Source organism: Orbilia oligospora (assembly GCF_000225545.1).
Source record: "Orbilia oligospora ATCC 24927 unplaced genomic scaffold scaffold00215, whole genome shotgun sequence".
NCBI lineage: Eukaryota > Fungi > Ascomycota > Orbiliomycetes > Orbiliales > Orbiliaceae > Orbilia > Orbilia oligospora.
The window spans coordinates 1838653-1851976 of record NW_011645772.1 but is presented as its reverse complement, the minus strand read 5'-3'; the positions used below and the strand labels follow the sequence as shown (position 1 = coordinate 1851976).

At 44.0% G+C, this 13324-nt stretch overlaps 7 protein-coding genes across 7 annotated transcripts; 3 read left to right on the top strand and 4 right to left on the bottom strand.

The window, feature by feature from the left end:
• Nucleotides 1-48: 48 nt before the first annotated feature.
• AOL_s00215g544 (uncharacterized protein) lies at nucleotides 49-1769 on the top strand (the record flags this gene model as incomplete). Its single annotated transcript, XM_011129746.1, has 6 exons — nucleotides 49-122; nucleotides 190-239; nucleotides 309-358; nucleotides 497-1283; nucleotides 1351-1681; nucleotides 1754-1769. 6 exons carry the CDS (start codon nucleotides 49-51, stop codon nucleotides 1767-1769), a joined length of 1308 nt encoding a protein of 435 aa, XP_011128048.1.
• A 1467-nt stretch (nucleotides 1770-3236) lies between these two features.
• Nucleotides 3237-3578, bottom strand: AOL_s00215g543 (uncharacterized protein; the record flags this gene model as incomplete). Its single annotated transcript, XM_011129745.1, has 2 exons — nucleotides 3237-3470; nucleotides 3549-3578. 2 exons carry the CDS (start codon nucleotides 3576-3578, stop codon nucleotides 3237-3239), a joined length of 264 nt encoding a protein of 87 aa, XP_011128047.1.
• Nucleotides 3579-4294: 716 nt separating this feature from the next.
• On the bottom strand, nucleotides 4295-7042 carry AOL_s00215g542 (uncharacterized protein; the record flags this gene model as incomplete). The annotated part of the gene is made up of 1 exon (XM_011129744.1): nucleotides 4295-7042. The coding sequence occupies one exon, from the start codon at nucleotides 7040-7042 to the stop codon at nucleotides 4295-4297; it is 2748 nt and encodes a 915-aa protein (XP_011128046.1).
• A 1144-nt stretch (nucleotides 7043-8186) lies between these two features.
• On the top strand, nucleotides 8187-9121 carry AOL_s00215g541 (uncharacterized protein; the record flags this gene model as incomplete). The annotated part of the gene is made up of 4 exons (XM_011129743.1): nucleotides 8187-8259; nucleotides 8338-8473; nucleotides 8610-8760; nucleotides 8858-9121. 4 exons carry the CDS (start codon nucleotides 8187-8189, stop codon nucleotides 9119-9121), a joined length of 624 nt encoding a protein of 207 aa, XP_011128045.1.
• Nucleotides 9122-9532: 411 nt separating this feature from the next.
• On the bottom strand, nucleotides 9533-10732 carry AOL_s00215g540 (uncharacterized protein; the record flags this gene model as incomplete). Its single annotated transcript, XM_011129742.1, has 5 exons — nucleotides 9533-9570; nucleotides 9637-10136; nucleotides 10238-10362; nucleotides 10447-10486; nucleotides 10614-10732. 5 exons carry the CDS (start codon nucleotides 10730-10732, stop codon nucleotides 9533-9535), a joined length of 822 nt encoding a protein of 273 aa, XP_011128044.1.
• A 487-nt stretch (nucleotides 10733-11219) lies between these two features.
• On the top strand, nucleotides 11220-11954 carry AOL_s00215g539 (uncharacterized protein; the record flags this gene model as incomplete). The annotated part of the gene is made up of 5 exons (XM_011129741.1): nucleotides 11220-11262; nucleotides 11360-11421; nucleotides 11511-11657; nucleotides 11754-11861; nucleotides 11943-11954. 5 exons carry the CDS (start codon nucleotides 11220-11222, stop codon nucleotides 11952-11954), a joined length of 372 nt encoding a protein of 123 aa, XP_011128043.1.
• Nucleotides 11955-12446: 492 nt separating this feature from the next.
• AOL_s00215g538 (uncharacterized protein) lies at nucleotides 12447-13073 on the bottom strand (the record flags this gene model as incomplete). Its single annotated transcript, XM_011129740.1, has 3 exons — nucleotides 12447-12568; nucleotides 12668-12744; nucleotides 12847-13073. The coding sequence occupies 3 exons, from the start codon at nucleotides 13071-13073 to the stop codon at nucleotides 12447-12449; spliced, it is 426 nt and encodes a 141-aa protein (XP_011128042.1).
• Between the last annotated feature and the right edge of the window lie 251 nt (nucleotides 13074-13324).

The window sequence follows — 13324 nt, the reverse complement described above, 5'->3', positions numbered from 1 at the left end:
TTGTTATACCTAGCTTCTGTAGCTCGACAACAGAACCACCCGAGCAAAATGTCGCAGCCTCCACCCGGCAATGATGCGGAGAAGAACATCGAGATCTGGAAGATCAAGAAGCTGATCAAGCGGTATGCTGTTTCCTATATCAGATTTATGTTATATGTCTGCTTGGAAACTAATTTGTTGAAATTACAGACTCGAACTAGCCCGAGGAAACGGCACTAGCATGATCTCGCTCATCATCCGTGTGTAACATCCATCCACCCACAAGCCTAGATATATCCCGAACCTCTGGCTAACCAGTTTCCAAATAGCTCCGAAGGACCAGGTCTCCCGAGCTGCCAAGATGTTGGCTGAAGAATACGTACGATTGCCGAGCCCTTTTTCTGTTTAGTTTTAGAGCTGTGACATATACATGTCATCTCTTTATTATATCTCTATGCATCTGGGAACAAAGAGTCAAAGTGGGGAACATTCTGACAAGGGTTGCTTTACTTTTTAGGGAACTGCATCAAACATCAAATCTCGAGTCAACCGTCTTTCCGTGCTCTCCGCTATTACCTCTACTCAGCAGCGTCTCAAGCTTTACTCCAAGGTTCCACCAAATGGTCTTGTCATCTACTGTGGTGAAATCATCACCTCGGAAGGAAAGGAAAGGAAGCTCAATATCGACTTTGAGCCCTTCAAGCCAATCAACACATCCCTATACCTTTGCGATAACAAATTCCACACCGAAGCTCTCTCCGAACTTCTCGAGAGTGACTCCAAGTTCGGCTTCATTGTCATGGACGGTAACGGTGCTCTCTTCGGTACCTTGAGCGGGAACACCCGTGAAATCGTCCAGAAATTCGCTGTCGATCTTCCCAAGAAGCACGGCCGTGGTGGTCAGTCCGCTTTACGTTTCGCTCGTCTTCGTGAGGAAAAGCGTCACAACTACGTCCGTAAGGTTGCCGAATTAGCCGTCCAGAACTATATCACTGCCGACAAAGTCAACGTCTCTGGTCTCATCCTAGCTGGTTCTGCCGACTTTAAATCTGAATTGGCTCAGAGTGATATGTTCGACCAGCGTCTTCAAGCCAAGATTATCAAAGTTGTCGATGTGTCCTATGGTGGAGAAAACGGATTCAACCAAGCTATCGAATTGTCTGCCGAGACTTTGAGCAATGTCAAATTCATCCAGGAGAAGAAGCTCATCAACAAGTATTTCGATGAAATCTCTCAAGATACTGGCAGAGTTTGCTACGGCATCGACGACACCCTCAAGGCTCTTGAACTTGGTGCTTGCGAGAGTAGGTCTATCATCAAAGTTAACCCCGAAATTTCATCATATTGACTAACACTGGTCAAATTATCAAGCTCTCATTGTCTTCGAAAATTTGGATGTTACGAGATGGGTATTGAAGGCTTCTAATGGCGACGAGATCATCTTGCACACCAACAAACTACAAGAACAAGACCGTAGCAAGTTTATGGACAAAGAATCCAGCCAAGAGATGGAAGTTTCCGAACAGCAACCATTCCTCGAGTGGCTGGCTGAGAAGTACAAGGATTTTGGTGCTACTTTGGAATTCGTTTCCGACCGAAGCAGTGAAGGCAACCAGTTCGTCAAGGGTTTCGGTGGTATCGGAGCTATTTTGCGATACAAGGTTAACTTTGAACAGTTAGCCGAACTTGACGACGAAGACGAGTAAGTAGTTTCCTTCCGGTTTGGCCAAAAACCCAGCAACATGAAACTAATAAAGCTGTTTTTCCCCTCCAGGTTCTACGACGATTGACGATGGGGCGACCTCGCCCCACCCCGCGAGGATGTTTCCAGGCTCGGCCTGAGGGCTCCGCGCGAGGATCAAAAGGAGATGGAGATGAAGGAGATCAGTAAAAACCCAAAAAACCCTTATGACACGCCGGAAAAGACGACGAATCATGTGTTGAATGTTGTAGCCGATATGGAGGCGTCTACTCTTGATATAAAAGAAGTCCGAGTTAGTACGAACAACGACGACTTGGTACATGTGGAGAAACGCAATCTCAGGTGGAAAAGGATGATATACGAAGACTCGGGTGGAAACAAGGCCGATGGACATGTTGCACGGTCTTGCAGCTATCTAGGTGTCGGATGTTATAATCTTCCCGCGATTGTGATTCCTCCCAGTTTACCAGTGGAAACCTTCGCATACGGCTAACAATGGTGGAACCTATACCTCCCGAGCGGCCCAGTATATTAAAGGGGGTATAGTGTAAAGCACTTTTTCGTTGATGCCGACGCAAAAGCAAGAACTTTTTGGAAAAACGTTAAAAAGTTTCTGGAATAAGGAATGGATGACAAACATTTTTACTCGATCGCATTCCCTTCTCTCCACGTCCGTAGAAGTGAGACGGACGGATCTCTTTATTTATGATTCCTCAAACGCGCACTTTTTCCTTTATCATTTCTATTTCTTACACCTTCCCAACTATTTTACAATTGAACCCCAACCCCGCCATCCACAGGTGGCATTGACACTCATTTGCATATTATTTCATATTCACTTCTGCTCCCCCGGTATAGATAACTCGCCTGGTTTTTTCATTTGGCCGCGCCGGCAATCATATCATATCCTCCAGCGTAGATTCTGGTTCTAGAGGGAATCGTGGCATTTCATATTTCGGAAGGGCATTCTCGGAGGAGTCCATGGCGTTTTTCTCTCTCTCTCTCTTTGGGCTAAATAACAAGAAGGGCATGGGTTTTTGTTTATACTTGGAGGTGCAGCTGTTCTTTTTATCTCTTCTTCAAGCCCCGGTTCATTTAGATAGGTAGCTAGGGGCCTGAGATTTTTTTGGTGACTTGGACGTCTATACCTCTAGTGTAGATGTGCCGGTGAGCTTTGATCTCGGGTTTCCTCCGGCTAGGATAACAAATAAAAAAACACCCAACGGTCCTTTATTTGGTTGACATACATATGATGGTTCAATTTAATCGTAGAGTTTTTCCATATTATGGAGTGAAAAATATATACAAGTGGTCTGGCATAGAAGATATACAGCGTTCGGGAGCCAAATACCATCTCCCTACTGCGCCGCCATAGCACACTATCGATATCAAGCAAAAATTTCTGTAAAATTTCGGTCTATCGGTATCCCTCCAAACCGTATACTTTCAGCAGGCCCCTCATGGATTCCCATAAAAGGCGATTTATATCCCTTCCCGTCCTTCTCGAGAGTCCCTTAACATCCCCCACTCAACCTATCTCCTACGAAGAAATTCATTATTCCCTCTCAACCAACGGCGCCTTCTTCGTGTCAGCCTCCAATCTCTCCTTCCTCCTCTGCAACCTCTGTTTCTTCAACCGTTCGAGTTCCAACCTGATTTCATCCCTCTCGAAGGGGATCTGATGAGTTTCCTCCTTTGTTGGCCAAAAGTTTGGAACCGAGAAGCGGGAATCGAGGTTTGTGCCGAAGTAATACATTGAGGCGATTGGGAAGAGGATGTACATTCCGAACTATATAGATGCATTAAAAAAGTAAGTAAATATTAATGGATAGATTGTATAGATAGAGGTTTGTTTTTTTTGGTTTACCTTGAAAACTTCGAGGTTCAGACCTCCCATGTTTTATACTCTATTTGGGTGTCTCGCTTGTAATCGCGAAGGCCGGCGGATTAAAAGGACGTTGAAGAACTGGTAGAAAATCGAATGCTGATGAGGCTTTGTGGTTACCTCCAGCCCATTGTCGGGGAGGGTTGCTTTGAGGGGAGCCGGATTTTGAGTATGTGCTATCCGGAGGGCGTGGTAGTTTTTATAGATGTTGCGCCCTGTCCGTTTAGAACACCGGTGGTAGTGGTAGAAGTGGATTGGAAAAGTCCGGGGAAAGGCAGTTCGGATGTTGACGGTGGTTGGAAGGTTCAAGTGAGGTTTGAAGATGCAGGCCAAGGATTTTGAAACTAGCTCGATTGATGGGTTTGCAACCAATCACAACGCGGGGGTTTTGTCTTTTTACTGGGAGCTAAGTTATGTCAGGCCATTTGATACTTCTTTGGATTTCAAAGCTTTCTTTTGCGGATTTTGGTCTAGAATTGATTGGGGAAACTAGGTACTTGCTTGCACCTTTTTTTGAAGTTGAAAAGATATCATTGAAAAGATATCATTGATCTTTGTAATAAATTAAAATATTTAAAAATATATATATGGTGTGGAGATATCGATAGTACGCTGCTCTTGCATTCGCAGACACCGAGAAACAAATAATCTTAGAAACGTAAGATATTCGCACTATATGTACATTTATACGCATGGATTTAACCTATATTAGATACTTAAGTAGCTACTTATATAACCTCATCTTTTATCTCTTCAAAGAACTCCGAACCCGATACAACTGGCATCTCAAAGTTCTCGTTTCGCACTCTGGCCTCTGCCCTTCGTTTCTCCTTCGCAAGCTTTGTCTCTGGATCTTCACCCTCTTCTTCCTCCTTTATTTCAGTATCGTATAAACTTTTATCCATGAAAATAACATCACGATCGCGATCTTCGTCTTCTCTGAGAATTAGATCCGGTATATTTTGTTGTATGTCTTCTTCCTCGATTAAGAGTTGTGCTGCTAGATCGAGTGGACTCTGTTGTATTAGTGCTTCTTCTTTAGCTTCTTCTTCTACTACTCCTTCTCCTTCTTCATCTTCTATTAGGATCCGCGATCTTAGTTCCGGATCGTCTATAGCCTTTTCTTCTTCAACTGCGCTCCCCTGGACGTTCACTTCTGTGTTTTCTTGCTGTTCTTCTATTTTCTCTTTTATTTCGGTCGATCTCTCCAATTCGGCTAGCCTGGCTAATCGGGATTGTTGAATTATACCTTCTCGGCGTTTCTTCTTTCTTTCCCCTATTTCGTCTATCATCTTTTTGGAGAGTCCGGGCAGATATTGCCGTACATTTGGATTGGCGATATCATCGGAGACTGGCAGTAAGGATTGTCGTATGGGGAACGCTTCGGGATTTATATTCTGATTAGTTTCCGGCTGTGGTGTTTCGGGGCAGATACAGTTTGTATTTGTTTCCGAGCTTGCTTGATTCGACGATGTAGTTCTGGCGGCGGCGGCGGCGGCGTTCTTTTGAGTGTCGAATATCTTTCTTACAGTATCTAATGCCGAAGAATATGCTCGGTCTGCTACGACGGTACCCTTTGGTTCTTGGCTTTTTACTTTCTTAGGCTTGTCTGACTGGTTTTGATCTGTTAGTCTGTCGTCGGCTTGGAGTCCACTCCGGATGTTGTCTGCTATGGGATTGCGTAGATTGCTGTTGTCGACTTCGGAATTGATGTTATCCGTGGCTTCTGGTGATTGCTGGTTTGGGGCTACTTGTTCTGGGCTCTGTAGGCTGTTTGGGGGCATGTCGGGGAGGAACCTTTGATCTTTTGGTTGGCCCGCGGCTGGTTGTTCTAGGGAGATGACGCCGCTAATGTTTGGACATATGCATTCTTTTGGTAGAAGTTGCTGGGTTCCCTGCTGCTGCTGCTGTTGCTGCTGACTTGATCGTGGTACTATTGACCGTCCTTGGTTCTGTACGGGATTTGGATTCAATATATTCGGATTCAATATATTCGGATTCAATATATTCGGATTCAATATATTCGGATTCAATATATTCGGATTCAATATATTCGGATTCAGTATATTTTGATGTTGATTTTGATTTGAATTTGAAGCCAGAATATTCCCCGGCAACTGAAGCACAAACATTTGCTCCCTAAGCCGCTGTTGCATTTTCCTAGCATTATCGATTTGCTGCTCAATGTTCTGGTAGTATTGTCGTAATCGTAAGAGATTTAAGTTCAGACCGTTCATGTATTTTACGAAGGCATCCACGGTGACACCCTTCGCTTGTTGTTTTGGCCATTGTTTGGCTGTCCATTGGGCTACTTTGTCGGCTAGTTGGTCTGGTGAAAGTCGTTCTTCGTTTTCTTGGGGGAGAAAAGGGTGGAGTAATGGTTGTGGGGGGTTAACATCTTGCTGTTGTTGAAGTTGGGGTCCTGATGATTGTGGGTTTGGATTTGAAGTTAGAGGGGGTGGGGGGATGTTCGTATTCTGCTGCTGCTGCTGCTGCGCCCTATCTCGGGCTATTTGATCGAGTATCTCCTGTTGAGATCTTCGGACATCATCGAATTGAGCTTCTAACCGTTCGCGGTTCAAGTTCTTGGCTGCTCTTAGTGTAGCACCCTCGTTAGGATCTAGATTCGAGACCATACTCTCGATCTCCGGCTGCTGCATTTGGTTTGTTGGCGGTGCGGTTTCTAATTCTTCTTCTATCTGATTTGTTGCAAACCGATAGTTCTCGGGAACATATCCTAATCCGACTTCCTTCTCACGATCCAAAGGTTGACCAGTGAGTATCTGTATGTTAGGGGGGAATGTAAAAGTAACCTCTCGCGAAGAAGTCACCGTTCCAGTTCCCTGCCATCTAGAACTATCAAGTCCCCATGAAGGTCTAATAGGAGCCACGGTGATCGCATTACTCGCGACCACATAGTTATTTTCATAACTAGCTATCCCTCCCGCCACCGGCCTCGAATTCCTGACAGCTACATCCCCAGGTACCAATTGCTCCTGAAAATACTGATCCCCAAAAGGTATCTCACCCCAATACCTAAAAGTCAAATCCCCACCACCATCAAAATCCCCAATCCACTCCGTATAACCCCCCAAATTTCTAAAATCAATAGTCTGACGGGTATACACATCCGGATAATACCTAACAATCACATCCGGTAACCCTTCGCACGGCTTTCGGAGATTACTATGCCATAATCCGATGTATCGAACCGGATCTAGCCATTGATGGTTTGCTTGGTATCTGCGGGTTTCCGGTAAGACGTTGTTTTCTCCGAATTGAGTGATGGTTAGACCCGTGGGTTGGGAGTCTAGTGGTATTTGTTTACATGGTGCGGGGGGTTGGAAGACTTTGGTACCGTAGTTTGGGGGACCTGATGAGAGACTGGGGGGTACTTGCCAGAATAGATAGGACCAAGCGGATGTGGAAGGGATGGAGGTGAGGGTTAGGGTGAGAGTTAGGAGTAGGATACGCATTTCTGGGTACTCATGCGGGTGTCTGGACTTGACGATTAATTGGTATTTTGGTTTTTACCCAGCTGGATTATCGATGCACGAGGGGGCCATGTGAAGTATAGCATGGTATAAACGTTTAAACTTGTGATTAGTACGTTTATACGTTTAGAAGGCGGGCCAGGTAAGGTTGGCTATTGTGCTTAATACTGCTCTTAGGGTGTCGGGGTTCGAGGGAATTAATATGGAGGTCTGCTGGGTGGAACTGCGATGGTATTTCCTCTATCATTGCCTATGCACCTTATATGTCTCCTTAATTCTTTAAATCTATAGCGATAATTCGTCCCATATCTCATAAATCAGATAAATGTTTAAAGAATCTAATTATATTTGGACTTAGATCTAGATAGAATCTACTTAGATATAGTATAAATAAGTGATACAAAATCTGCGTTGAGGATGTTGTATTTTTGTTATCGCATCGCAGGCGGCCGTGGCCGAAGAGTTCAGCCAAAGAAGGCCAAAGAAGGCATCAGCATGCGACAGAATCTGGCACTTCTCAATCAAGGCTAATGTTAACAAGCATTAGCTCAGGAGACGAAGGCCTTAATCCGGACCCTGCAAGCTGGACCCAACTCGAACGAGTACTTAGCCAAGTAATAACTGTCGTGCGTGCGTGCGTGCGAGTGTGTGCGAGTGTGCAGGTGTGAATGACGCACAGCTGAGGACACCAGCAGGATCACCTGGGCCTGGCTTCTTTGGTTTCGGGTACATTTGATCCCAACAGATTTCCTACTTTGCCATCGGCCAAATGACGATGTTATTATGTTCAGACCATATTGATATTAAATAACCCTTTGATCCTTCCTACCTTTTCTTTCTTTCTTTCTATTTCTTTTCTTGAATCTCTCTTTGGCTTCTAATATTCTTCTTTTGGCGGTATTCTATTCGTTTCAAAGCTTTGGGCTTTGTTAAATATTAGTCAGAATAAGAGCCCTGCTTTGCTCGGCATACCCCGGATTAACTACTACTGCTACTACTACTGCTAGTTACCATTCACTTTACATCACTCTCAATCCCGATCATTCGATTCATTACAAAACACCAAACCTTCCTAAATCCTTGCTTACATCCGATACATACTTTTAAATTATAAGTACTACATACAATGTCGGCGCCGGAGCGGCCTACCGTTATAAAAGCCCTCCTGATAGGTCCTTCAAGCAGTGGGAAAACATCTCGTAAGCCCAACCTCCCGGAACTACTTTCCTCCGACAAAAGTTCACGTAACTAACACCCTATTTTCTTCCCTCGAAAAGTACTAAAACGTTATGTCGACGATGTTTTCGAACCCGATGATACAACTACAACGATTGGAGTCGACTTTCGAGAAAAGAAATTGACGATAAATAAGAAACTTTATCGGTTGTTATTGCATGATACTGCGGGACAAGAGTATGTTTGGGGATACATATCCTATCCTATACCACCTTCCTGATGGATATACATAAAATATCATTATATCAGGGGGGTTTTCGCCAGGGAAATCGATGTGGAATTGGATTCTAATATGTGATCTTCTCTGTTCTAGACGCTTCCGAACGTTAACTTCCTCGTATTACCGTGGCGCACATGGAATCCTCCTTGTTTACGATATCTCCAACAGGGATAGTTTCTTATCTATGCCCAGATGGTTTGAGGAAGCAGAGAGATTTGCGCCGGAAGGTGTAATCAAGATTCTCGTACGTCACCTTTTCCTTTTCAATTCTCAATTTATAAACGTCATATTCTTGAAATGGAAGAACTAAAAAAGGGTTCTCGGATCGTTATTATTATTAGGTCGGCAACAAAACGGATCGTACAGCTCAACGCGCCGTTAAAGCTTCCGAAGGCGAGGAATTGGCAAAGAAACACGGCGCTATCTATTTCACCGAAACAAGCGCCAAGACGAGAGATCATGCGAAAGAACCATTCCAAAAACTTGTCGATGTCGTTCTTTCCACGCCCGGTGCTTTGGATCCGAATAGAGTGGTCGCCAGGAAAGCAGATGTAGTCGATGTATCAGCGCAAGCACAGACGCAAGGAGGTGGCTGCGCTTGTTAAAAAACAATGTCTGATCTTGCACGGACGATGTGATCACGCCGAAATGATGGTGTTGGGTATCATGGATTTTTCACGGGCTCGTTGGTGTATATCTACGATATGGGATGGGATGGCAGCGGGCGTTTTTCTTCTCTTTCTTCTTGGATTCCTTTTGTTTCCTAATTTGGTCGCTGACTCGTTTTCGCTTCTCTTTTTGATATCCCCTTCCTCTATCTTTGCTCTACCATTAGAAGCAAGCGTGCTTTTTTCCCCCTGTTCGGTTGCTCGTTATATTATGCTTAAAGCTTGCTTCAAGACTTCTTTTTATTTATTTAAGATCAATTGGGGCCGATATCTCAATTGTTCCTAATCAGTTTACGATACACGGAATAGAACTCGCGATTATGTTACCTTCCAAAGTATTCACCTTGTCTAATCCTCCTTCTCTCTCCTAAAAAACTCAAGACAAACTATCCGGAAATAAAATCAGTATCGCTCGTACTCGTTTTAAGGTAAACATCATCGACCGAACTTACCATTCTTAAACCCCTCCGGATTCTCTGAGATCAACCAATGCCCCGCCTCCACATCCTTCAACTGAAACCTCGGGAAAAACTCTCCAATCAAAGGAATAGTCTCATCAGCCACATACTTACTCGTCGTGCCCCTCACGAACAGCGCCGGTTTCGTAAACGATCTTTCACCCGGTGTGAACGGAAAAGCCGCCATTTCGTCCAAAGCCCCGCCGAGGATCTTTATAGGGATCCTCCATCTGAATTTATCGTTCTCCTTGGTAGGTTTCAAAAGATTTGTGAACAAAAACTGACGGATTGGGAGTGATGGTTCGTAGGCGGCTAGGATTTCATCTGCTTCTTTGGCATTGACTATCGGTGTGTTTTCGATCCGTGTCATGGCTTGGAGGTATTGAGCGAATTGACGGCCGAGTTGGGCGTTTACGGGGGCGTTATCGACGGCGACGATGTCTTGGATGAGGTTTGGTGAGCGGAGTGCTACGGACATCGCTACTTTTGCACCCCTGTATGATGATTCGGTTTTCTTTTAGCTATTTTTTGTTTTTTTATATGATATGGATATACATCCGGGGTATACGAGGCGGGGAGGAAGTTGGGCGCATACATTGAATGACCGATTAATGTCGGATGCTTGAGTCTATGGTCCTTTATGAAGTGCTCGACGTCCTCGGCCATGGCGGTGTAAGTATGTGGAGTGACATGTGGACTCTCGCCGTGGTTTCTTAGGTCCTGTTGATATTTTCCAACTGTCAATTACCTTATCCGCGAGATATAAAGTATATATCTATATCAGCACCGGATAACTATTCGTACCAAAGCGAAAACCGATCTGTTTAATTCTTTCACGAGCATTCTAAATTAAAAGATCAAAATTGTATTAGCCATCATATCCAATATAATAAAGGTATATAATTTTAAATTTTAAATTTCAAGAGAAGAATAGACATAAATGAATAAAGATAGGAAATATATCTTCTTACTTACTAATTCCGCGATTGTTCATCTTCGACCCAAACAGCCCGTGCATGAAAATAATGGGCTCGTGTCTTTCGTCACCACCCTTGTAGTGAGATTGCGGATGATGCAGGGTATACGACATTTTTATCGAAGATTTCGCGGCATCGGTCGGGTGGGCATGATGATTATGATGATGGTGGTGATGACTGGAATATAGACATCGTTGAACAGTAGTAGCAGTAGTAATACTCGGGGTAGTAAATCCCACCCGAGTTATAGGTCGATATAACACCCTCATACTCCTTCTAAATTAATGTTTGATTCTCTCCAATGCAAAAAAAAAAAGTTAAATGTTGCAGCAGTGGGAAGATAAGTTGTAAAAGAAGTATGAAGCATGCAGGAACTGGGATTTTAAATTTTGGTGTTGAAAAGGTTAAGTTATGACATCGGCCAAATTTCGGTGTTTGGACCAATTAAACGTCGCATGATTCCGCTACTGCGAAGCAACCCATACAGATATTGAATAACCTCCGACGAGAAAGGTCCAACAACCAAGACCACCATTTTCCACCGACATCTCCAAACCCCTCCACCTACGATTACGTCGTCGCCGTCGTCCTAGTACAGCCATGACGATCCACGCGACTGCATTCGCGTTACCGACTCGGCAGTGTATGAGACCCCCCTCCTCCTCCATCCTCTTCTCCCTCTTTGAGCAATTGGTTGATAAATGGATGCTAACCATTGCGTTATTTCGGATGCTCTCTAGCTGCGAACTGGGCGGAAGCGAATAAAAGGGTTATTCAGTCCTACAGACTATGGCAGCGGGCAGTCAGTACTATCATTATTTTTTTTCGAGAGAAAAAAGACAACCGAAATCCGGGGCCGATACTTATCTTACCTATATAACGATCCCACAGGCACCCGAGATCGTCAAACTCTACCTTATGGACATTGACGTCGCTGCCGTTCGATCCAAGATACGACAGGAATATGAGAGACATAGACATGTCAAGGATATTGGCACTGTAGATGTACTGTTGATGAAGAATCAGATGGAGTTCCAGGTACATCTATCGAAACAAAACAAAAAAAAGATATTCCTGGCAGACAGAAGGGATTAGAAAGCTGACGAGAATCTGGGAGGGGGGTGAAATGATTAGGAAACCATGAATTACTGGAAACAATTGCCACATCTTATGCATTACTTCAGGTCGGAACAGGAGCCGAATTCACATATTCCGAAGAATTTCATGGATAACTTTTTGCAGGTGAGGAAGATACAACCTACCCTATTGTTTTTGAATGGTATTATCGATTGAAGGGCTAACTTGATTATTCTTCATAAATAGGGACGAAATTAATCATCTCTCTTGTACATTATTGATATATTGTTATTTTGGCGTGTGTAAAAACCCTAGGTTTTATGATCCCCTACGATATGGGATTTCCTATAGACAAGGGAAACGAAAGGGTAGAGATAAAGCTCCTTGGTATATAAAATACAAAGTACATACATCCAAAAAAAAAGTACCCATCTATTCTTAAACGCCAGTAAATAATCAGGGTTTTGTTTAAAATTCCAAACACCATGGAGTGAAATCTAACCCTCCCATGCTATGCATATCGTACAATTCCTCCCGCCATATATTCCAACAAATTGGTTATACTCTCGCCCAGAGTCGTCCATATTTCGCATAGATAGTTGCGCCTCTCTTTTCGTGCTGACTGAGGAGAGTGATCGACCATCTTCATATTAAGATGAATTTTGCAAATAACCGTCCGAAGCAGACATATATGCCGTTATTTTCGATTCCTTGAACCAATGGGACTTCCATTCTTCCCCTTGGCTGGACCTAATTCCCCTTCTCCGCCACGAAACGTTCCTTCTCGGCTATGAACTTATCGGTAACGACGTCGCAGAGGTCTCGTAGGTCCGCTAGGCCTTTAATCAAAGCGTCCTTCGCGGTGATCTCACCTAAACACCAATTCAAAATCGTTAAAACTCTCTTTCTCTCTCTCTCCGCATCCAAATTTCCAAAATAAAATATAAACCATTGAAGAATAGGAGACCAACCGTATGTCTGTATCCGCATATTCATCTTCGTTTCCGAAGGATGTGGTATCGAGTATCCGCAGAATTCAACTTGAGGACTAAAAGAACTGATCAGCCATAGTTCCATTCAACCACCCTGCCTTCTTCTTCTTCTTTTTCTTCTTCCTCTTCTTCTTCCCTAGAATCCAGGATCGCCGTACTTCTTCATGATAATCCACCGTAATGCATTTCCCAGTGTATGGTCTTCATTCTCGAATTGGAACGATGCGCAAGAATCATCATCTGTTGCAGTGCCTAGCATGATAATCTTGGCATTGTTCTCGTGAGTGAGGTCTAACGGTTCATCGTCGTCCGAGGGTTCGGAACCGGCGATATTGGAGGTGGCGTATTCCGGGGCATCTGGAAGGCTTTCGTCGTGGTCTGCCATGGTGGGCGGGTTCTTTGTTTTCGTTTTAATTTTTTTTAAAGAGGTGGGATGTGAAGGTGGGAAGAGAGAGCTTGCAGGGGAGCTTTTGGGCGCAATATAATAAAATTTCTTGGGGCGTATTTTGGGGCTTAAAGCCGACTGCCAACGTCAGTCAACGCAAAAGTCCGAGTGTCGTTCTAGCTTCGAATAGATATCATACAAGGGTACTATTCGACAAAGGAAGTAAATAGGGCTGCGGGGAAGTGAATATA